At 54.7% G+C, this 22,852-nt stretch overlaps 8 protein-coding genes across 8 annotated transcripts; 3 read left to right on the plus strand and 5 right to left on the minus strand.

Moving 5' to 3' along the window:
- Window positions 1-780: 780 nt before the first annotated feature.
- Window positions 781-3,458, plus strand: J7T55_008123 (uncharacterized protein; the record flags this gene model as incomplete). Its single annotated transcript, XM_053134037.1, has 6 exons — window positions 781-973; window positions 1,053-1,269; window positions 1,762-2,353; window positions 2,420-2,432; window positions 2,548-2,819; window positions 3,024-3,458. The coding sequence occupies 6 exons, from the start codon at window positions 781-783 to the stop codon at window positions 3,456-3,458; spliced, it is 1,722 nt and encodes a 573-aa protein (XP_052988150.1).
- Window positions 3,459-3,976: 518 nt separating this feature from the next.
- Window positions 3,977-4,678, minus strand: J7T55_008124 (uncharacterized protein; the record flags this gene model as incomplete). Its single annotated transcript, XM_053134038.1, has 1 exon — window positions 3,977-4,678. One exon carries the CDS (start codon window positions 4,676-4,678, stop codon window positions 3,977-3,979), a length of 702 nt encoding a protein of 233 aa, XP_052988151.1.
- Window positions 4,679-5,704: 1,026 nt separating this feature from the next.
- On the minus strand, window positions 5,705-6,713 carry J7T55_008125 (uncharacterized protein; the record flags this gene model as incomplete). The annotated part of the gene is made up of 2 exons (XM_053134039.1): window positions 5,705-6,377; window positions 6,532-6,713. 2 exons carry the CDS (start codon window positions 6,711-6,713, stop codon window positions 5,705-5,707), a joined length of 855 nt encoding a protein of 284 aa, XP_052988152.1.
- Window positions 6,714-7,082: 369 nt separating this feature from the next.
- On the plus strand, window positions 7,083-8,514 carry J7T55_008126 (uncharacterized protein; the record flags this gene model as incomplete). The annotated part of the gene is made up of 2 exons (XM_053134040.1): window positions 7,083-8,156; window positions 8,269-8,514. 2 exons carry the CDS (start codon window positions 7,083-7,085, stop codon window positions 8,512-8,514), a joined length of 1,320 nt encoding a protein of 439 aa, XP_052988153.1.
- Window positions 8,515-9,301: 787 nt separating this feature from the next.
- Window positions 9,302-11,282, minus strand: J7T55_008127 (uncharacterized protein; the record flags this gene model as incomplete). The annotated part of the gene is made up of 2 exons (XM_053134041.1): window positions 9,302-9,561; window positions 9,689-11,282. The coding sequence occupies 2 exons, from the start codon at window positions 11,280-11,282 to the stop codon at window positions 9,302-9,304; spliced, it is 1,854 nt and encodes a 617-aa protein (XP_052988154.1).
- A 2,906-nt stretch (window positions 11,283-14,188) lies between these two features.
- Window positions 14,189-15,350, minus strand: J7T55_008128 (uncharacterized protein; the record flags this gene model as incomplete). The annotated part of the gene is made up of 4 exons (XM_053134043.1): window positions 14,189-14,271; window positions 14,362-14,541; window positions 14,918-15,045; window positions 15,202-15,350. 4 exons carry the CDS (start codon window positions 15,348-15,350, stop codon window positions 14,189-14,191), a joined length of 540 nt encoding a protein of 179 aa, XP_052988155.1.
- Window positions 15,351-15,817: 467 nt separating this feature from the next.
- Window positions 15,818-17,228, plus strand: J7T55_008129 (serine protease; the record flags this gene model as incomplete). The annotated part of the gene is made up of 2 exons (XM_053134044.1): window positions 15,818-16,583; window positions 16,714-17,228. 2 exons carry the CDS (start codon window positions 15,818-15,820, stop codon window positions 17,226-17,228), a joined length of 1,281 nt encoding a protein of 426 aa, XP_052988156.1.
- A 2,023-nt stretch (window positions 17,229-19,251) lies between these two features.
- Window positions 19,252-22,077, minus strand: J7T55_008130 (uncharacterized protein; the record flags this gene model as incomplete). The annotated part of the gene is made up of 1 exon (XM_053134045.1): window positions 19,252-22,077. The coding sequence occupies one exon, from the start codon at window positions 22,075-22,077 to the stop codon at window positions 19,252-19,254; it is 2,826 nt and encodes a 941-aa protein (XP_052988157.1).
- Window positions 22,078-22,852: the final 775 nt, after the last annotated feature.

Below are 22,852 nucleotides of genomic sequence, written 5' to 3' on the forward strand. Positions count from 1 at the left end.
CGAGGGAGAACTGCCGCGATCCACCCTATATCCGTACGAACTGTAGACGGTCAGCAACCCCGAACCGACCCGTGTCCTGCAAAGATTCATGTCAAAGCAGCTGGTCATTTGGGTCGCCCGGTAGTAGTAGAGATGCTTTCATGTAAAACTCGTGTGGACTGGTCCCACCGCTATTGCAAGGTCGACAAACGTCGCCGCTCGAGTCTGCATTTCCAACCTGTTCCAGAGGTCAGTGAACATTCAACTCTTTAGGTATGTACAGGATACTTTGGCGTCAAATATGCGCAATGAACACTGCAGACGGGAGAATGGATCGGCATGCGACCGCAGGGTTCATTTACCCCTCATCTTTGACCCGAGAGCGAGGTAAGCACTTGGATTGTCTTTTGCGAGGAGGCATGTTTCGATGGAGCTTATGAGCAGATGGGGAAGGGTCCAACTGATGAACCTCAAGTTTTGATTGGCACGGTTGATTGGGTACTGCTCATTTGGGGCCGGTCGTCTCGCATGGGAGGATGGAAGGGGTTGCATCTGCTGCGGAGGCGCTGCTCTGGAGTTGGGTTAACACCAGTCGATGGCATTTAAATACCTTGTCACGCCCAGAGAGCCGTCTTGGATGGCTATCTCGAAGGCATCTGTAGTTCTTGCCGCTGGGGTCATTGTGAACTTTGTGCCTTCACATATATCATTTTCCCGCCTGTTCGAAACAACTACGGTGTACTAGTCCCGAGGATATCGTCAACCGGGTTTTGGCGACCTGAGAAAGCCCTTCCTTTCAATATGGGCACCGCAGCTATATACGATGCGGCTCTGCACCGTCGACAGGCTCTGATGGGCTCGAGTGGTCCGGCAGCGCTTGTAAAGAACGCTCGTGTATTTGCTATCGCCGCCTTTGCTTGCATAGGCGGTGTCTTGTATGGTTACAATCAGGGGATGTTCTCGGGTGTCCTCGCTATGCCCAGCTTCCAAGAGCGTATGTCTCCCAGAACGAGGAAGGGCTTAGTATTGTCAATAGGCCAGGTGTTGGGGCCCAAGCTGATATTTGACTGCAGACATGGGCGAGTACGACCCTATCGACCCCAATGCAGACCAGACTAAAAAGGGCTGGCTAACTGCCATCCTCGAGCTTGGTGCCTGGCTGGGAACTCTTTTGTCTGGTTTTGTTGCCGAGGCCATCTCCAGAAAATACGGAATTCTTGTCGCAGTAACCGTCTTCATCGTTGGCGTTATCATCCAGGTCACAGCTGTTACCGGGGCGGGCCATAACAGGTAAGCGGCCTCTCCAGATTGCCTCGCAGCCGACCCATTGCTCCTTTCCGACCCAGAGCTACTCCTCTACTACATATATCATATGCATTATTACACTGCCACATTTGGGACAGTGCGAGAACATCATCGCGAAACCTCTTATGGTTTACATCCCCGTACAGATTCATCCTGTAGGAGATCATCCTGTACAAGGTTATCCTACAGGAGATTATCCTATATGAGGTTATTCCATAGGAGGTCTTCCCATAAGAGGTTGTCCCATGGCTGGTTGTTCTATAGTCCTCCCTTTCCCTTCTGTTTATTTACCCTAAAAATATTGTGGTCGTGAAGCGGACGCTCGAGCTTAAGCTCGTCCAGCACTCAGCTCACTACCCGTTGCGGCCTTTGCCGGGCTATGGCTTGTGTAATGGTCTATGGCCAGAAGTCGTTCCTTGCCGTCCTCAATGCCACACCTTGTGCTAGAGTTGACTAATCGCTGACTCTACGTTGAAGTATTCTTGCGGGGCGCTTTATAACCGGAATGGGCGTAGGCTCGATGGCAATGATCGTGCCAATCTATAACTCCGAAGTTGCCCCACCTGAAATTCGAGGAGCTCTTGTCTCGCTACAGCAGTTGGCAATCTGTTTTGGGATTATGGTTTCTTTCTGGATCGACTATGGGACCAATTTCATTGGTGGCACCACGCTTAAAACCCAGAGCGATGCGGCATGGCTGACGCCCATCTGCCTTCAAATCGCCCCAGCCCTGGTACTTTTTTTTGGTATGTTGTTCATGCCCTTTTCGCCAAGATGGCTAGTCCACCATGGCCGCGAAGATGAGGCCCGCAGTGTCCTCGCTCGGCTGCGGGGATTGACCGCAGACCATGAGCTGGTTGAGCTGGAGTTCTTGGAAATCAAAGCGCAGAGCATGTTCGAGAAACGGACGGTGGCGGAGAAATTCCCCCATCTGCGGGAGCAAACTGCGTGGAACACCTTCAAACTACAATTTGTGGCCATCAAGAGCCTCTTTCAAACGAAGGCCATGTTTAAAAGAGTGATCGTGGCTTGCGTCACGATGGCATTCCAGCAATGGACAGGAATAAATGTGAGTTTCTGTAAAATCACTTATGTCTAAAATGAGTTGCTCAACTTGCTGACATATGAAATCCAGGCCGTCCTCTATTGTACGTATATGTCTATCTGCCTTATGAATGATTCTTTTCATTCACTTTCGGGATCTTGCTGGGAACCACCGGCCGGACCACAAAGTGCCGATTTCATTGACACTAATTTTCGCAGATGCTCCAACAATCTTCAGTCAACTCGGCCTTGATTCCACCGAAACATCATTGCTCGCCACCGGAGTCGTCGGTATCGTGATGTTCTTGGCTACCATTCCAGCTGTCCTGTACGTTGACCGCGTCGGGCGCAAGCCGGTCCTAGCAGTTGGGGCGATCGGCATGGCTACCTGCCATATAATCATTGCGGTTATCATCGCAAAAAACCGCACGCAGTGGGAGACACAGGCTGCAGCTGGTTGGGCCGCGGTGGCGATGGTATGGCTATTTGTGGTAAGCAGCTTTCGGATACAGTTTTTACTCCTCCAGGGAGAAGCATCTGCCATTTGCGTGGTCTGTTTCACTCCTTGAATCACGACCCTTTTTTAGGCTGCATTTTTCGAGACAGGTACTGGGCACGTAGTTGTTTACCTCAACCACATTTCGAATGAACTTCTTCTTCCTTCGTGCCTTGATTGCTAACTCTAAATGCTGCAGATCCACTTTGGATATAGCTGGGGACCATGCGCTTGGATCCTCGTCGCTGAGATTTGGCCGCTGTCTGCACGGCCATATGGAGTGAGCTTAGGTGCAAGCAGTAACTGGATGAATAACTTCATTGTGGGCCAGGTCACGCCCGATATGCTTTCAGCGATGCCGTATGGCACATACATCTTATTTGGCCTGCTAACATATCTTGGAGCCGTATTCATCTGGTTCTTCGTCCCTGAGACAAAGCGGCTGACGCTAGAGGAGATGGATGTCATCTTTGGAAGCGAGGGCACGGCGCAGGCGGATTCCGAGAGGATGGAGGAGATCAATAATGAAATCGGATTAACGCAGATGTTAAGGGGCACCGGATACAGCGCTGGGAATGAGGAAGAGATTGAGAAGGAAACGTTGGGAGAGGCGAAGGTGGACACTGTGAACTGAAATGTGAGCAAGACTATGGCTGGTAAGGATTTATTCGGATAAAGGAAGTTGGGCAACCCGAATCCCACGTAGGCACGGTTTGTGAGATAGACAGGAACAGACACGGGTTCTCACAACAAAACCACCCAGCTTTCTGGCCAAATGTGGGTAATTCATGCAACGCCAGCACCACGAAGCGATCTCCTAAAAGATGCACACGTACGGCCCATTGGAATTCTCTTGACTGGTTAGGCGGGTCCTCCAGAGCTACACATACATCATGACCGATCGATCTTGAGATGACACAATCATGCCCGAAACCTGGCGATATGCCCCATGTGGGGAGGGGGGGGGGTTGGCACACATGTGCACAATATGTATTCCTTGTCAAACGCGGTTGGACAACGTCACATTTGACAGTACTTTGAAGACTTGGTGATCTTGCAGTCAAGCTAGGCTCGAGCACACAACTTCGAGATCTCGTAAAGTGAAACAGCATAGGATCTGCACAGTATTACAGAAAACATCAGAATGGTTTTCTAGTTTGACGTTGGCTTCCTCGCGTACACAAACAGGTGAGGCTCTTCCCACACCTCCGTCTTCTGGCAGATGCCAGCCTCTTCCCCTTTGGGCATGAACTTTGTAACTTTATCATGAACAACTTCGAAGCCGACCCTGCTGACTGCCAGCACTGCTTCATCCGGACTCAGGCTCGAAACTGTGACTAGTCGTCCCATCCACTTGATTTGCATGCTCTCACCATCAACTGGTACCGTTGCAAAGACGAAGAAGCCCCCTGGCTTGAGGAGTTCGTATATCTTCGTAAGATATCTTTTGATATCTTCCTGGGTCACGCTGGCAATCAGGCTGAAATAGACGCTGGCAGCGTCGTACGAACCCTTTGGTGGGTTGAAATTGCAGATATCCATTTGCTCGAACCTCGCATTTGGGACCCGCTCACGGGCTGCAGCCACCATTGCGGCAGATACGTCGATGCCGAGGACATCGTGGCCCGCGTTGGCAAGTGACAGACAGACAGGGCGTCCCGTGCCACAGCCTATGTCGACGAACCTGGCCGTCTTGGCTCCAGAATTCTCGAGCTGGGCCAGTAGCCACTGGATCGAGTAGGCCTGTTCGGGCAGGCCTTCGAAGGCATCTTCGTATGCCGGGCCGATTGAGTCGAAGGCTTGCTCTGCCGTCAGGGGCCCATCCAAGGCCGAAGGTGGTGCTGTGGGCGGCATAATAACAGTGGCGCTAAATACTCTATACGATGATGTACTGCAAAGACATTGACCACCAACGATTGCGTTCCGGGAGATGCTGGGGCAAAGTCCCAGTCGTGACATCTTACCAAGCGCAGACTGGCCATTTGCCAAGCACACTCAAGGACAGTCATTACCACAGTAGCCAGCCAATTGCGCATCGGTTATAGACTAATATGCAATGCTGTCTCAGTGCTAGCACATAAGCGTCGAGTCACATTGCGCCCCAGCCCAAGCCACCCGGGCGAATGATCGATGCGCTGTCCTTGCCTCTTCCTCAAAAATGAGATCCAAATCTACGACAAAGCCTGACTATACTAACGTCATATTGTACTCTACAGCAATAGTTGCGCATAGTCTCACCTCTTTCTCTCGTGCGTCCCCAAAGCCTAGCGAGCAATGTCTTCACCATCTACAAATACTTATTTATCTGCTTGCGATAGCTGTCAAAAGGTAGTTATCTCTAGAGCATTATCACATACGCTATCGGGAGAAAAACGCCACCATATAAAGAAAATAAAAAAAACGTCATTGCGGAGCCCCCTGTGGCTTGTTTATTTCCCCATATAGAATATTATTCAGCAGGCAAATACTATACCTGGGTTTATCCCAAGGGAGTTTATCCCATAAGTGATTATCCTATGGCTGGTTATCCTGTTATATCCCTTTTCTTTACATAATAAGTAAGAGCCTCAGACTTGGCTCTTAGTAAAACTCTTTTTAAAACTCGCCTAAGCATTCTTTAAGGCCACAAAAAGCCATACAGCTGCTATAAGTTACCCAATAAGCTTAAAAGCTACTTCAAGTAGAGATAAGCTAATTAACGAATTATTTCACTGAATGCTAACTATATTAGCAAGCGCATTGCGTATTACAGCTGAAGCTATGCTATTGCTTATTAACTAGGTGTCTCACGACGCAGTTCTGCACAATAACTTAGATTTTGATGCCCGAGTTGCCAGGTAGCATACATGAAGCAGGAGCAAGCACCTCGAAGCGCATCTACTAATAATCGTCCTCTGACGGATCGTTACCATCTTCAGGCATCCAGCCTGCGGGTCTCTCAGTGCCTCTCACAGTCAAGCCGTAACCCAGCTTCTCTACCTTCAGTACCGACGTCCTTAGCGTGCTGAGCTTGATCTGATAACTCTTATTATACTGTTGCGGTAGCATCTCAAAGAAACTGCCGAGTTCTTGCATGTCTACCACTATGGTCCTCTCACGACCGTCCACCGCGGGGGTGGCACTGCCACCGGCCATGGTGCCGGTGAGAGCGGCGGTAGTGGTGGCAAATCGCATCATCTCGCCAGAAAGATCAAAGATACCCATGAGGTAGTCCTCCTCAGTGACGTGAACCACAAGTCTTGGAGCGTCAGAGTTGGCGGGTGGAGGCGGATCTCCTGCATCGACATCCATCTGGTCGCCGGCGTAGCCTGAGAGCTCAGCGACCTTGCCTACAGCTTCGCTGAAGCCCATCAGGCGCTGGGTGCGGAGGTAGTGGGCAAAAGTCAGGGCCTCGATCAGCTCTTCGATGCACACCAGGCTGCGCGAGTAGCGGTAGCGATTGATACCCTGGACGTCGGGAGTGACGGCTGCGAGGAGCCTAGAGATCTCGCTCAGGCGGGACTGGATCTCTCTCTCGGTCTGATCAGGCATGTCTGGTTGTATCTTGCGGATGCTGGGCCAGATATGTCAGTCAGGCGCGCAGCACAGCTGGGACGGGGTGAGCAATAACCGTTGCAATGAGAATATTCTAGCGGCGGCGTCAGTGACGGGCCCAACAATCGCGGCGCGGGCAGGGCGCCAAAGCAGTGCAAGTGCAAGTGCCTTACATCTTCTTGCTCAAGGCCGTGATATCCCTGGAGGCCTTGACGATCCTTTCCCTGCGGTCGTGGTGGCTGTCAAGCTCGTCTCGGAAGCTCTCAAACATGTGCGTGTACTCATTGCGGACAAGGGGAGCTTTGGGGCCGCTGCTCTTGGCATTGCCCCTAGAGTCCCTCTTCTGGCCTGCCATGTTCGATGATGTGTCGGGACTTGGCCTTCTGAGTTCTTTGCTCTGCGTTCCAGGGCTGCTTTTGGTATGCAGTGTCGGAGCCTGTTATTTTGCGGTCGAGGCCGCGTTCCAGGGTTCAGGGTGTTGCGTATGCACCCCCTCCCCCCCAAATAACACCCCCAGACTATGAGCTGGAACCCTTAAGACGACAACTGAGAAATTGTTAGTGCGAGTAATCTGCAGCCCAGTTTTCTTCACCATGGGGTGTTGCATGATAGCTCACTCACTCACTCACTTACAGAGCCTTAGTGAGAGAGCCACATGTGATGGACAGCAGCGGTTCATCGTGAAGCAACTGGCCGCTTCCGACGCTCCACTCGACGGTCCAAGATGGTGCCTCCCAAGCCAGAAACCCAAGTGCAAAGGCCAGGGCCAGGACAAGGTTCAAGACTCAAGTCCACTCTGTTCTCAAGCCCTGTGCCGCTCTACACCGCATCCGTCCTGCTCAGAGCCGTGCTCATCGTCTATGGTCTCTGGCAGGACGCAAACTCTCCTCTCAAGTACACCGACATCGACTACCTCGTCTTCACCGATGCGACGCGCTTCGTCTCCCAAGGCCGCACCGAGGGCCCCTACGCCAGGGAGACGTACCGCTACACGCCCTTGCTGTCATGGGCGCTCATTCCTACGACCTGGACGACAGACGTGAACCCGCACTGGGTCAATGTGGCCTGGTTCAGCTTTGGCAAGCTGCTGTTCGCCGCCGCTGATGTCGTCGCGGGCGCTTTGATTGTCAGCATCCTGACCATGAGGGGACGAGGCATGCTGGCCATGGATGAGTCCACGGCGAGGGGTTTTGCTGCAATCTGGCTGCTAAACCCCATGGTCGCCACCATCAGCACGCGCGGCAGCTCCGAGGGCCTGCTGGCCGTCATGGTCCTGGCCCTCCTGTGGGCAGTCCTGTCGAGAAGGGTGACACTTGCAGGTGTGCTCCTGGGTCTGGGCGTGCACTTCAAGATCTATCCGTTCATCTACGCCCCGGCTATAGTGTGGTGGATGGACCAGGACCATATCTCAGGTGAGCCGGCCAACCAGTCTTGGGTGGTTGGTGCTGTGGCGACCTTCCTCACCGGGCCGCGGCTCAAGCTCGCACTTGTAAGCCTGAGTGTATTCATGGCTCTGAACCTGACCATGTATGCCTCCTACGGGCACCCGTTCCTTGTGCACACCTACCTCCATCACGTCACGCGCATCGACCACCGGCACAATTTCAGCCCGTACAACATCCTTCTCTACTTGGCCTCCGCTTCCCCGGATGACATCTCCCGAGGCATACGTGTCGAGTCCGTGGCCTTCTTTCCGCAGCTCCTGCTGTCGTGCGTCCTGATCCCTTTGATCATGGCCAAAAAAGATCTGCCCACCACCATGCTAGCGCAGACCTGGGCTTTTGTGGCGTTTAACAAAGTCTGTACAAGCCAGGTACGAATGCAAACCCTGCCTCCTCCCCCTCCCCGCGGGCCTCATTAGCTCGTCAGAACCTCAAGACTGACAAGAGACTGGGGCAAAACCCAAACAGTACTTTCTCTGGTATCTTATCTTCCTCCCACTCTACCTTCCACGCTCCTCCTTCCTGCGCAGTGCTAAACTGGGCAGCGCAGCCTTGCTACTCTGGGTCTTGACGCAAGCAGTGTGGCTACAGCAGGGCTATGGGCTAGAATTCCTGGGGGTCAGTACCTTCGTGCCCGGCCTGTGGGTATCAAGTCTGGGGTTCTTTTTGGCGAATTGTTGGATCCTGGGGATCATTGTGGGCGATGTCGCGTAGACTGAAGGATTGGTGGCGTACATCCGTCATAGTATTATGAACCCTTAAGAGATGTGTTTTGCTTTTTCTCTTGTCCACCCAGAAAGCATAAACAGAGCATGTGAGATATGACAACTCAAACCGCGTGAGCTTATATAGTCTGGCTGTAAATAGTCTAATCAACAAGCGAGATCACATGCAAGGAGCAAGGCCCTCTGTGTAGAGCTTCATCCATCTGTGCATGAATATTGGGTTTTGCACCTTGTCTATCTGAATTGCAAATATGTGGCTCTGTTGCTGATTGATTCGTTTACTCTCTTAATCAAATTGTGCAATGGCTATGCGACAAAATTTGTGCAGTCCGGTCACAGCCTGCTCGTCCCCAAACACGTGGCTCGGGGCTGGCAGGATGGAAGCTTTCGAATCAACCAGGCGCGTGGGCAGGGAGCTGCCGTCTTTAGCCACAAGCGACCACATGCGTTAGTCTTCCTAAAAGCTCCTCATGCCATACACCCAACCCGATATGTTCAACGCTTCGAAACAATTGCCCAGGAGAATAACCCAAACCAAACGCCTTTTCTATGCCTCACATATCCAGTCATGGCAAACAGGGGGGGATATCATTAGGTATTAAATGGCAAACCCAAAAAAAACAAAAGGAAAAAAAAAAACAGAACAAGGAGAGAACGCCGTGCTTTGCTTCCACACTCGTATGCTCCCGATTCAAAATCTCCTCGAGCTGGTGATCGGTCCGATGCTTCCAGTCTGTCGAAGCTCAGTGCCTGTGACTGTCCCTCCCTAACCGTCCCTAAGGCACGGCAATTCCTCCTGCCAGGTACGCGTAGTTCGATAATTTGAGGGAAAGCACCCGGCTCCTGGGGAATTCAGGGCTGATCACCATTCTGCCGTCTTTGTTAATACCGACCTCACCGAAAGACTCAGCGAGGTCTTCGAACTGGGCGTCGGGCCGGGTGCGGTTTAGCTCAGCCACAATGGCATCACTCCAGACGCCAGAGCACCAGCCGTCGCGGAGGATGAAGTAAGGATTCAGGGGCGGAACCGGGGAGTCTGCCAGGCAGGTTAGTGTTAGATGATGCTTAACATGCCCCCTCTGAAGCCTTCTGTCGGAAGGCCGAGGGAGGGAGGGGTGGAGGAGGGGGGTTATCTCTCTCCCACTCTCTTTCTTCCCACTCACCTAGATCCACGTATCGGATCCGCAAGTACTCCACGGCCTTGAGCCTGCCGAGAGCCCTGATCCCGGCTAATACGAGCTGTTCGAAGGCATTGATGAAGTTCATATCCGTGATTCCCGAGCCGGACTCGTTCCAGTGGATGACATGGCGACAGCAGTTCCTAACCGTCAGATCGATCGTCTTGAGCCGTGTGCTTCGGGGCTCGACCAGCCGCGCCAAGAGGTCGAAGAATGCCCGGCATACACGGCCTGTGTACGCGAAATGTTCAAGGTTTGGCGCGGCTTCAGCCAGTTTCGTGCAGAAGTGCAGGGTGTTGGAGACCTTGAGGAAGTATGGGGGAAAGGACAGTTCCCGTCGGTACTCGACCCCCTCCAAGTTCAGGCTCAGACTGGTCAGGTTCAAAGGAAGCTTCGGGAGGATCGCGGCCATGCACAGGTAGCTCTTGGACTTGGCCTTGCTGTAATTCCCATGCCATTCCTGGAGGTTTGGTAGTGCGTAGACGATAGCATCGAAGTCGTCCTCGCTCCGTATCAGGTTCCACTGCCCCTTGCACACGAGCGTTCGGATGGGTGCGATCCTGGGCAGCGGCTTCTCATGCCCCTCTTCAAGGATATGGTGACGTACCCTGGGAGCCTTCTTGCGCTCCCCGCCTTCCAGCGTGAGGACACAGACCTCCGGGAGTGTGGTGCTGACAAAATAGAAGGCTTCTTCGAGCGAGCAATTGTCAGTGGGTATTACGTACGAGGCGTTGGTTAAGCCGTCGATTGTGACCGGCGGGAGGATGGAGCTGGACAGCGCGAGGGCGCTCTTTTTGGGCTGGAAGACGGCGAACCACAGCTCCACGTGCTTGACGTATTGCCGGAGGTGCGAGTGATGGGCGAAGAAGGCCACGGCCTCATTCAGGGATTGCACCGTCGCCTTGATCTTGACATGGCGGTACAGCCGCTCCTGGATGAGGGCCCTCCACACGCTGCTAACCAAGGCCAGTGCCGAAAGCTCCTTCCGCCTCGAGTGCCTCAGGGCCGTGCCCCAGCTACGCGTGACGCTGGGCATGCCCAAGGAGCTCTTGGACGAGGCCGAAACCCTGTATCCGAACAGATGATCGAGTATGCATTCGTGTATCTCGGCGGGGAGGTCGTCGAGGTTTGTGTGCGTCAGTGGAGGCTGGGGCAGGTCAGTGCTGCCGAGGACGGGAGACTCGGCAAAGTGCTGGTGATGGTGGTGGTCATGGCGATGGGCGTGACCATGGCCATTACCGGAGCCTGAGCCTGGCTCGGAGGGACAGCTGAGACACCGAATGGTTGTCTGGCCGAGCTCGGGTTCTGGGAAGGGGGTGCTGCTCGGGCGGGCGGGCGGGTCAAAGTCCTGCATCATCCTCGCACCCTGTGGGAGGGGTGGGCTTGAGGCGCCTGGGGAAACGGGGTTGGAAGCGATGGCCATGATGGAGGCCAGCTCGACGGTGGCCTTGCCGACGTCCTGGCGGGCGGCGGCAGAGCGGTCAACGGAGGAGCGGTCGATGCTGGTGCGCCTTGTGTCGATTGACAAGGGGCCGACATGGCTGTCGGGATTGAATATAGTCGCGGTCTGGACCGACATTCTGGGAAGCGAAAGACGGGTACGATCGAGTCAGTTGGGACGGGTGGATGGCACCTGTCGGACTTGCTCTCGCTCGCATGTGGGTGTGGGTGTCTGTGTGCTTGAAGTAGCTGCTTGACGGGCGAGGGTAGGCCGGGCCGAGAGGGAGTGAAGGAGGGAGGGAGTCGGTGATTGACGATGGGGTAAAGGTATAGACGGCGAAGGTTTCTGTTGCGATCTGTTGCGGTCGGTGTCGGTGTCGGGGTCGGTGTCTGTGTCGACGTCGAAGGTCGCAGAGAAGCGTGGACCCCTCTGATGGACCAGCACCGGGAGTTGGCAGGCAAAGGACAGGCAGAGCGGCCGGTACTGGCAGCTCACAGACCATAGACCAAGATGGACGAAAGAGGAAAACGAACGAAAAAAAAGCGAGGGCGGCGAGAGAAGGGGTCGCGTGAGGGCGTGACTTGGCCGGCAGCGATTGGCCGAGAACAGGGAGGCGCCGGGTAACGGGATATTGCGACGACAATGCTGGTGGGCAAGCCAGCAGTAGACGAGGGCGGAGGGCCGCGTGGGCTGATGGAGAGAGGGAGAGGGAGATGGAGATGGAGATGGAGATGGAGATGGAGAGGGCAGAGGCAGAGGCAGAGGGAGGGAGATGCGCTTCGAGACAGAGGCGGATGGCGGATGAGGGATGGTCTGTCTGGTTGCTTCGTTGCTTGGTTGCTTGGTTGCTTGGTTGCTTGGTTGGAGCGGGCTGCCGTTGACCGAGTAGCACGCGGGTAGGGCGGTGCTGTGCGGGAAGATGTGAAGACTCCCCTACGTCTTGGGTAGGCCTGTATGGATGGGTGACAGTTTGGGAGTGGATGAGGCAGAGAGGCACAGAGAGATTGGACAAGCGGGCAGGTGGAAGAGCTGGGCCTGGGCTGTACGGACCGCCTGTCGATTTTGGGGGGAGGGGGAGGGGGGTTTGGTTGAAGAAGGGGGGTCGATAAGAGGGGGGGGGAGGGCGGAGGGGGAGGGTGGTCAAGTAACCCTTCCTCACAGGACCGGTCTTGACAGGAGCAACAACGATTGACAATGAAGCCTGGGCTTTACGATATCTGTCTATTCCAGTCTGTAGATATGTGATGCAGTCGTCTATACCTAGGTAGTCTAGTACGAAGGAAGAGAGCGAGAGTGTGAGTGGGAGTGGGAGCACAGCAGCAAGGAGTACAGGAGGCGCAGGCGCAGGCGCAGCAGCAGTGATCAGAAATTGAATGGAATCGGACTTACCTGGACTGGACTGGACTGGACTGGACCTTAATTGCCGTCCATAGCATCTGGTGTCTGCATCAATCTGGGACTCGGGAATTGGGAATTGGGAATTGAGAATTGGGAACTGCGAATTGGACTGGACGGGCCGGACGGAGATGGGATGGGGCATGGGGCCAGGGGAGATTAGATCCAAGACAGGGCCTCTCTTTGCTGCTGCTGTTGTTATAAATGCCACCCATCCATCACCCGTCTACCCATTCGTCCAGTCCTCTCATGATGTCCTGTCATGCCCTGTCATGCCCTGCCATGCCCTGGCCATGTCATGTCAAGTCGACCACACAAACATGGGGAAACACACAACTTACTGTATATGGCCCATGATTCCATCCGTGCCCGTGTCTGTGTACAATATACATGTCTGCGTGCAGCTGTTGGGACGGCTGAGAAACGAGTCTAATTACTTACGCTCAGTTGCACTTGTACGGAAGCACCGCCTCGGCCTGGAGTAATGCACGGCCGGGCTCGTCAAACTATTTATCTTATCACAATCTTGTGCTGGTGCAGGTCTTCTGTTTCCTCCGCTCTCCTCCTCCATATCCCGTCCTCGTCCTAGAGGAGGGCAAAGCATGTTGTTGTCAGGAGCAGGGGGAGGAGGAGGAGGAGGAGGTTGCAGGGGGGGGGCGGCTAGGCGGCTACGAGGCAAGGAGGCAAGGAGGTGGTGAGGTGAGGACCTCGGGAGGCAGCAGACATCACCAAGCCCCCTGGGCGGGTTTCAGCCTTCCTCAGACACCATGCTGTGGGGTCCTTGTGGGCAACCGACTGTCTTGTGTGTCCTGGGTCGTGGTATCTGGCGTTTTGTGTTTTGTGTTTTGCGTTTTGCGTTTTGTGTGTTTTTGTGCAATGCCCTGCCGCTCACAGCGGTGCAGCAGTTGACAGCCCGCCACGCGTCGATGCTTCGCTTCAAACAGCACAACGCGCACGACAAAGCACCCTATGACACGACACAACAAGCCACCCTAGTGCCGATCGATCTATCGTGCCATTCAAGATTCGGATCCCATCTAGGGAGTCATTCAGACAGACATATCTTTTCTCGCTGCTGCTGCTGCGGGTAACGCACACAGGGGCATCAACATCATAAGCTATGCCACAGTAGTCAAGTCAAGTCAAGTCAAATCAAATCTGCCATTACTGTGTGTGACTGTGTGCACAGTCGATGGGACAGTCTATCTAGTATATCTAGCAGTACCCAGTCTAGGGAGTCTGCCGATTCCAAAACGCCAGGATGATTACACAGTACAAGGCCTGCGGGAACGCCAAGCTACGTCTGCGTCTTGGCGGCGATCCCCTTGGCCTTGCAAGGTTCAAGATCTGGCATGTCTTTTTTTTTTCTCTCTCCCTTTCCTTTCCATTCCTATATTACCCACCCGTCAAACCGCCGCCCCGTCTCGTGCGCTGGCGGGCTGCTTCTCTAAATTAAGCATGATGGGCGCCCAGGTACCATCCATACTGAGCTGACTGGGCTCCCGGGCTGAGTGGCTGTTGAGCTGGGACCATCCGAGGCTGGAACACACAAGCCAGGCCTCGAACCGCTCTGGCCAATGGATGTATCCGCGTGCCTTGCAGTAAGCAACAATAGCCTGTCCTTGAAGCGTCCTTAGATCGCCCTTAATCTATCCCTGGCTGCCGCTGCCGCTGCGGCTCTTGGTCTTCGACTTTGTGGTCATGATGGCGGTCGTGATCCCGTCCTCTTCGTCTCATATTGACATGGACATATCAAATCCACAGCATCTATGGATTGTAGTCTGTCTATTGTATTGTATTACATTGCATTGTACTACATTACATTGCATTGTCTCTGCCCCTCTCTCCACTCTCCGCCTCTCCACACACCCCGGGCCGCCGGTGTCGAGGCCCGCCGGCCTGGTGTGTTGAGCCTCACTGATCAATAGTACCTTAATCTCCTCGACGCCGGCGCCTAGCAGGCACCACTGTGGCCCTGCCGAGTCGCCCAGATCTGCAGAGCCTGTGGCCTCGAGAGTTACACGGCCCGCATGTGTCGATGCAGAGAAAACTCCCGACAGGACATCTCAACATGCCCTCCGGCCCCCGGGCCCCCGACGCGGCGATCATCAGCCTGGTCCGCTTGCCTGCTCGTTCGTTCGCTCTCTCTTGTATGATGTATGCATGTATTTACGTGTGTACGTCAGTCATGTATGTCGTGTCTGTGATGTCTCCAAGGTATACGCCATGTACCACTTCGGCGTCGTCTCGCGCTTAGGGAACTTCACAAACACCCCCTTCCCCTCTCCCTCCCCATCCCCATGCCAGCCTGCCACACGTTTGACTTGGCGGCAGAAGGGCTGCGTAACCATCTCTCACTCACTCACTCACTCACTCACTCACCCACTCAACCCGCAAGGCGCGCCGCCTCATCGTCAACTCCTTCTCCTCCTCCTGCTCTGTATCCTCGCCATCGCCCTCGTCCACCGCCCCGCTTTGCCTCGCCTCGTGTTTCCCCTGGCGCCATCTGTTCTCCTATTTGTTTGCTCCCTGCCGTCCTGCCGTCCTGCCTCGCCCAGAGGCTCCAAAAGGGGGCTCCGCCGGGCCAATACCGCCAAGTCTGCTGCGACACCTAAATCTTGATGCTTGTCTGTCCTGCCTCTGCAGAATCGCTATCACAGACAGACCCATGCGCTTGGCGAACCATGGCCCTTGCCTCTCGCTAGCAGACGCGTCTCCTGAGTACCAGCTTTTGCCGTCTTGTCCCTGGTTCTGGTTCTGGTTCTGCTGATGTTGCTGGCTGGGCGCGCACAATGGCCTGCCTGGCCCCATTGACTGATATATCGCCTCGCGCCCAGCCATTGTTTTCCTTCGTCCCTCAATAGCAAGCCATCTCATTCTTCTTGGGAGCCATACTAGTTATTTCTTCTCTTCTTGTGTTTCTAATTCCTAGACTTATTTGATACCCACCCTCCTCGCCGCTGTCCGTGGCTCGATTCGTTCCCTCCTCCTTCCAAGTCCACTGCCTCTTCTATTTCTGCTTCTGCTTCTTGTCACTGGTTGTCGTTGTTGTTGTCGTCTGCCGCATCCCCGCCACCGCCAGACAAGTCACACCAGACTGAGCGTCAGTCTGGTATCAAGGGCAGACTCTACTTCAACCGTGCAACTATTTCGTTCCCTCCGGGTGACATTCCTTCTGTGTGCAAGTGCTGGTCTGGCATCTCTCTTCTTGGTGATACCCTTCTTTTAACATCACTATCACCATCTTTCACTGTTGATATTTTATTTTGGCCGTCATCATGGCTCCCATATCGACTTCTCTTCTCGCCACCTTCTCCCTTCTGGCCTCGCTCGCCCTGGGGGCCCCCGCGCCGGCGCCGGCCCCGGTCCGAGCACCTCTCCAGGGCCTCGGTGTGCCTATCATGAATCCTGATGCCAAGAACATCATCCCAAACAAGTACGTCGTCGTCTACAACGATACCTTCGACGACGACGCCATTGCCACGCACGAGGCCTACTGGGTCGAGACCATCGCCAAGCGCAACATCGGCAAGCGCTCCCCCATCGACAACCGCATGCTCAGCATGACAGTTCACACGTTCAGCATCGGCAGCATGAGGGCCATGTGCCTCGAGGCAGACGACGCCTCCGCACTCGAGATCAACAACGCCGACGAGGTTTCCTATATCGAGGCCGACGCCTACGTCCACCTCAACGCACTCGTCACCCAGCAAAATGCCACCACCGGCCTGGCCCGCCTGTCGTCTGCACAGGCCGGGGGAACCACTTACACCTTTGACGACTCGGCCGGGCAGGGCATCACCGCCTTCATCGTCGACACGGGCATCATGGAGGAGCACGAGGAATTCGAGGGCCGGGCTACTTTTGCCTTCAACAGTGCCGACAATATCAACACTGACGCTAACGGCCACGGCTCTCATGTCGCTGGCACCATCGGCGGCAAGACCTTTGGTGTGGCTAAGAAGGCCACTCTGGTTGGCGTCAAGGTCCTGGATGCTCAGGGAGCCGGCACCAACTCGGGTGTCATCGCGGGAATGAATTTTGGTATGGACCTACCCTCACCTTTCCGTCTTACACCTTGCTCTTAGAGCACGTCACGTCACATCGCACCGCACCACACTACCCCCTTACATATCGTATAGACTGTAAGAGTTGCTAACAGCAGACAAATCAGTGGCCCAGACAGCCAAGGCCAACGGGCTCTCGGGCAAGTCGGTCATGAACATGTCACTCGGTGGCGGGCGCTCCAACGCTGTCAACCAGGCCATCAACGCCCTCCGTGCAGCAGGCGTCGTCCCTGTCGTGGCCGCCGGCAACGAGAACGTCGACGCCCAGAACGACAGTCCCGCTTCCGCCCGCGGCGCCATCACGGTCGGCGCGATCGACCAGACCACGGACCGCCGCGCCTCATTCAGCAACTTCGGCCAGTTCGTCGACGTCTTTGCGCCCGGTGTCGACGTCGAGAGCGTCGGTATCCAGTCCACCACCTCCACCGAGACCTTGAGCGGGACGAGCATGGCGAGCCCTCACGTTGCTGGCCTTGCCGCCTACCTGATGGCCAAGGAGAACATCACGAACATAGATGCCGTTGCCACCCGCATCACCGACCTTGCCGGTGCGACCCAGGCCCGTGTCTTGGGGAACGTGAGGGGGACGACACCCCTGATTGCGAACAACGGGGCCATTTAAGCGCCGAGGTGTGTTCTCTTGACATGAGAGTGGCCTTCTTTTCCCTAACAGGACCATATTTGCATTTGACGGACGCATTGCTCTTCTAGCATTCAGGCATTTTTATGTTCTCCATATTGTTGTCACTGTGGTTTTCTCGGCTTGATTCCTCAGCTCCTCATAGGTCGGTTCCACTATGGCGTGGTCCAGAATAATTGGTCGAGGTGCATGGTTTTGCAGAACAGACCATGGATAAATACAAATCTTGACATAGCATAGACGGTGATCAATAAAAATCATTGAGCAAACCCGCAAACACAAACACAGATCTCGTCTTCCAGTGGCTGTGGGCGGCTGATTAGTGGTGTGATTGGCTTGGCTGTTTCAACCAGTTCTTTTTTAGCAAACTGTCTTGGCTCCCCTGATGCTTGACCTCTCTAAGAACCGCTCGGCACCGTCACCGGGACCCCTGGCCTCTCGGCGCCAGCCGCGCCTATTTGTCCAAAAGGGGGAGGGTGGCGCTCTGACTTCCTGATGTGCATGGTGCTTTAATGCGCGGCTTAGAAACATTTCCAAGGGCTGGGCGGATGTGAGAATGACTTGTTGGTTTCGACTGAAGAACTGCTATAGTCGCGCTCGGTCGGCCTCGATGCAAGTATAACCGGGCCCGGAGCTCAGGCAAGAACGAAATGGCTTCACCTGCGTTGAAGTGCTCGTCCCCTTGGCCCTAGCTCGCTTCAGAGAGATCACAACGGGACCAGACTATGTTCCGATCTAGACTCAATGTGTACACCCGCACAATTTTTGGCTGCGTTTAGGTAGGTTCTCTGAGCTCACAGGGGCCAACCGAGACGCGAAGGTGGTCAAACTTATCAACATCACAACAGTCCCATAGCTTTTGTTGGCTCTCCCTTTCCATCTGAAATCACTATCCAGACTGCTCAACGGCTCGTCGAACACACAATCTAGGAACTTCCTTGAGAAAGGTGCTCTACGGCAGCTTAGCCAGTTTGGAGCCTCTCTCTGACTGCCTTCTCTCGTAGTGGCAGGCGAGCTTCGTCGTCCATGTGTGCGGTATTGCACTCTGCCTTGCCAACTTTCTTCTTCCCCTCGTTAGTAGCATCAATTTTTCTTTTTGAAGATGCTGGTATTCTAGGCCTAGGCATGGGAGGCGTGAGACGTTCGTGCTGTGAGCCTGTCTTGCCCATCTTGACTGGTATTTCTACGACAGTGCACTCCCCTCGGCAATTACCGCCGTTTGCTCTTTCGCCCCGACTCGAGTTCCCCGCAATAGCAACTATTCAAGTGAGCAAAGGCTGGGAAATGACTATACAATCAATTACTTCTCAACATAGGGAAAGTCTCTCGAGCTTGCCATCTGGGTCCCCGCCCCCCTCCCGGTCCGCTCCGGCCTCCTTCGAATGAGAGATGGAGCCCGGCCTTGTTGTCATGATCATGTGCCGGTTTCGCAGTGTATCGGAGAGCAGACTTCTCATTTCCCAGCGGCATTTGGGGGGGGGGGGGGTGTATCGATTTGTACTTGCTGTCCGGTGGCGAGATTTCCCATCGACCAGACAATCGTTATCGACATAATTGTCATCACGGTGACCGTTCCTGCGTCGAGAATTTTCCGAAAAGGCTCCCCTGACCGACTTGTGCAATGGTAGCTTCTTGTCCAGGATAATGACCTCGAGGTGCTTTGTTCCCTCTCGTTGCTCGCAGAGCACTTGGTAAAGGAAAAGGCCTCCGCCTAAAGTGTTGTTCATTCATACCTAAATATCTTCATTATTACGTATTATAGGTTCCGCCTCAGATTGGCCCGCGCTCCGCCGTCACCATATGCTGTATGTGCCTCCGTCAAATCTACTTGGTGATGAGAAGAAAGGATTCTTTAACCTTCCTTTACGACCGTAATAATCATAGCCCAAGAAGTGTCAGCCCGAATGAAAATCAGCAGGCCGTGGAGCTGCTCGAGCATATATTTGGGCTTGAGCCCAGCCACGGCCTGCGAGAATACAATCTTCTCTCAAGATTGGAAGTCCCTTCAAAACAAAATCTCAGATCCCGAGTGTTCCCCCTGCGCTGATCCCCTCCTCACAGGCAAGGTCCGCAGAACAGAAGTAGTGTATTGAAGATGCTCATGCAGGCTTCTGATCATGCGCTGGAGCTCATCCTTCACCTCGTCCTGGGAACTAGTCGCCTGCAGCACGCTAATCATAGGGGCCCGCGGCATGTACGGGATTGCAGGCATGGGTGCATCCGAGTCGACATCAGAGTCTTCGATAGTGATAGACACGCGGCTGTCGTCAGCTTGTGCCGCTGCGTCGTCCGATGTGTCGTTGGCGCTATCGGACGGCGGAGTAAGAACCACGTCCCCCGACGTCGGGGTCGATGGGATGATTCCAAGACCAATTTCGTCAGATACATAAAGGGAGGGCTCTCTCTCATTAATTGATGAAATGGAACTGGTCGAACCAAAGCCATCGGGTACATATAGGGATGGCTCTCTGTTGCTTCGTGGAATGGCGTCGTCTAGTACGTGGAAAGTCTGCTCTCGGCTGCTTCTCGAGATGCCGTCGTCCGAGACATAAAGAGATGGTTCCCTGGTGGCCGAAGGAAAGGAGTCTTCCAGATTGAACTGGAACGACTTTTGATGTGAGAGGGTGGGCCTCCAGGTGTCCGAGGTTGCGGAGGAAGCCTCGGAGAGTGCAGTCGCGGGACGAAGAGACTCGCCGTTTTCTCCAACAAGACTGGCATCGAGATCGATCATGCTAGAGGCTGAGAACCGACTGACTTCCAAACTGGTCGCCGCGCGGGGGGGAAGTGTTACGTGTAGCGAGTCGTCTTGGCGGTGTCCTGTCATGGTGGTGGGAAGAGAATCCAACGCCATGTAATCATCCTCGTCGTTCTCGTCGTGAGACTGAAACCACTGACCCTCGAGGCGGGGATTCGAGGCAGTCGCAGCCGAAAACGACCAGTCTTGTGTCCGTCGATGGTCAAGACTGGACTGGCTCCTTGTGATTTCTGGTTTGATTGGCTGAATAAAGTCACCCGCAGTAGCGCTTGCAAAACTCCAGTCCTGGGTGCGGCGATGGTCCATTGTCGACTGGCTTCTGTAAAGCTGGCTTTCTCTGCGGTTGTCCTGCTGATCCTCGTGAGCGAGCTCCTCGCCAATCGCCGCTGGAAAAGACCAATCTTGGGTGCGGCGCCGATCCAAAGTGGTCTGGCTCCTTCCGAGCGGCCTGATACTTTGTCGACTGGCTCTAACAGTGTCCATCTGCGTATCAGCATATCGAGAAAGTCTCCCGCCGTCGAGAGACTCATCGAGGTCAATTAGGCCAGATTCTCGGATCGTCTCGCGCTTCGGTGCGGGGAAATTGGCCTTAATAGTCTCCCCTTCCTCCATGTCTGCGAATCGAGACAGTCTATCGCCGTCAAGTGACAAGTCGAGATCGATCAAAGATTCTCGAGGCTGTGTTGGGTTCGTGCTATCTTCCTTTTGAGCACTCATTTCCCCCATTTCGGGCGCTGAGGAAGGCATGGGTCTGCCATAAAACAGCCGGGCATTTTCCTCGTAGTTTGTAATGGTGTTGGGATCGAACGCTTTCTCTAAAGGAGCCTTCAACACCGGAATATTGGGCGGCCGGCGGCGACGGCCCTGTTGCTTCGGAGGTGGAGGCATCATTGAGACGCGAGGCCCGTACGCATCATACACGGCTTGGGCCTGAGTGTCCCCTAGAACACCCTGGTCGATTCCACCGATCATCGTGTCGAAGTTCCAGTCGTCACTATGTGAAGGCTGCGAGGGCTCATCGCCAGTCGGTGCCTGCGCGCCCCCCGCATTGAAAAGCGACATCCGGTTTCCCCCTTGGACTTCCCATAGCCGATACGCGTTGACGAGCATAGACAGAGATTGTGTGGGGTAGTCCCGTTCCGTATTGTAGATGTACGGGTGTCCCTGGATCTGGCCGATGGAGGGGCGGTCCCTTGGGTCTTCGGTCATGCAGAAGGCGACCAAATCCTTAAGCCTATCTGAGAACTGATCACCTTGGAGTCGAGGAACGTGCTGCTTCAGGTACGAGCCGAATTGCGATGGATCAAACCGCGACATGTTCTTAGCATTGGGGGGCAACCCAGTGGCGGCTTCGAAAGCAAGGGACCCGAAAGCCCAAATGTCGACCTCGGTGCCGTACGAGACAGACATGTCAAAAAGTTCCGGGGCCATCCAATTCAGTGTGCCCGTGACGGTGCTCCTCTTGTCAAACTTGGTCTCGATAATTCCAGCCACTCCGAAATCGCACAGCTGGACGCCCCCAACCTCGGTCACTAATACGTTCGCGCATTTGATATCGCGATGGATGATGCCTTCCTTGTGGACCCATTTCAGCGCCTCGGCCACTTCACGCAGTATTGGGATGATCCATTTCTCTGGGAGCCCGCCTGACGGTCGCATCAGGGTCGAAACACTTCCGCCACCGCAGTACTCGGTGATAATCCACATGGATGGACCGACGAGCAGCGTTTCGATGACCGTGTTTATGTTTCTGGCGCCGCTCTCACTGAGCTTCTTGAGGGTATTGACCTCTTTGAGAATGTCCTGAAATGTATCAGCCGCACCAGGTGCGAGGCTGTCACCTTCATCGATGCTGATGATTTTGACGGCGACGAGGCGCCCCGAGCCAGTCGCCCTAGCCTTGTAGACGCGCCCAAAGCTGCCCTTTCCAATGAGCTCTGACAAGACGTAAGGCGGGGGATCTCTTCCAGCCTCGCCACGCTCACGCACAATGCGCTTCTGCATTTTTTCCGCATCCTCGATGGCCTTCTTCTTGGTGGCCGAGAGGTCGGCGACACCGATTTGAAGGGAAGCCATTCTTCAGTGCCGAAGAAATGATTTTCCGACGCGACAGTGTGGCGACAGTGTGAAGGCGTAGCTGTTATCGACAGCCAAGCTGCCAGGGTAGCGTCGTGATGGCCGACTTGAGGGCCAACGGCAGCTTGGGCTTGAGACTGAGCCTGAGCCCGAGCCCGAGACTGGCGGTGTGCGAAGGCGTTTGGTGAGGCACAAGCAGCACCCAATCTCGGTCTCGGTTCCTGGCCCAAAGCCCAGACGGCCGTCCGATTCTGGAAGCTGGACACCAAGCGCCAGTGGTCACCGAAGAACCGAAAGCCTGGCACCCGCCCAATACGACGGACGGTCTAAGCCTCAGTTCCAGCAACCTCATTCATCGAAGCATCCACGTGCCGAGAGGGGGCCGGGAAGCACGAATGAGGGTGTGCAGGCTGCCAAAGACCTCTCTAGGAAGAGGTTCGTTCGGGCTGGACGGCTTGACGGGCGCTGGATGGGTTGTGAACAGGTGACAAGGTCGACTGTTAAGGGGCATGTCGAATTGACAGCCGTGCGTTGATGGTGTGTCGCGGACAGGTTGGCGAGGCAGGGGCCACTGATGATTACTAAGAGGGGCAGATCCCAGGGCACCGTGACACCCACGTCCACTGCTGCTGACGGTAGGTTGCAGCAATCTTGCCTATCCACCTGCTTAGGCATCTACAAGTGTAGGCACAAATCAATACTCATTCATGAGACTACGCACTGCATTACACTGTTCCACGGCAACAGATGTCAATTCAGTAGGCAGGAGCTCGTG

The sequence above is a fragment of the Diaporthe amygdali genome (genome assembly GCF_026229845.1).
Source record: "Diaporthe amygdali strain CAA958 chromosome Unknown NODE_41_length_355262_cov_61_584611, whole genome shotgun sequence".
NCBI classification, from domain to species: Eukaryota; Fungi; Ascomycota; class Sordariomycetes; order Diaporthales; family Diaporthaceae; genus Diaporthe; species Diaporthe amygdali.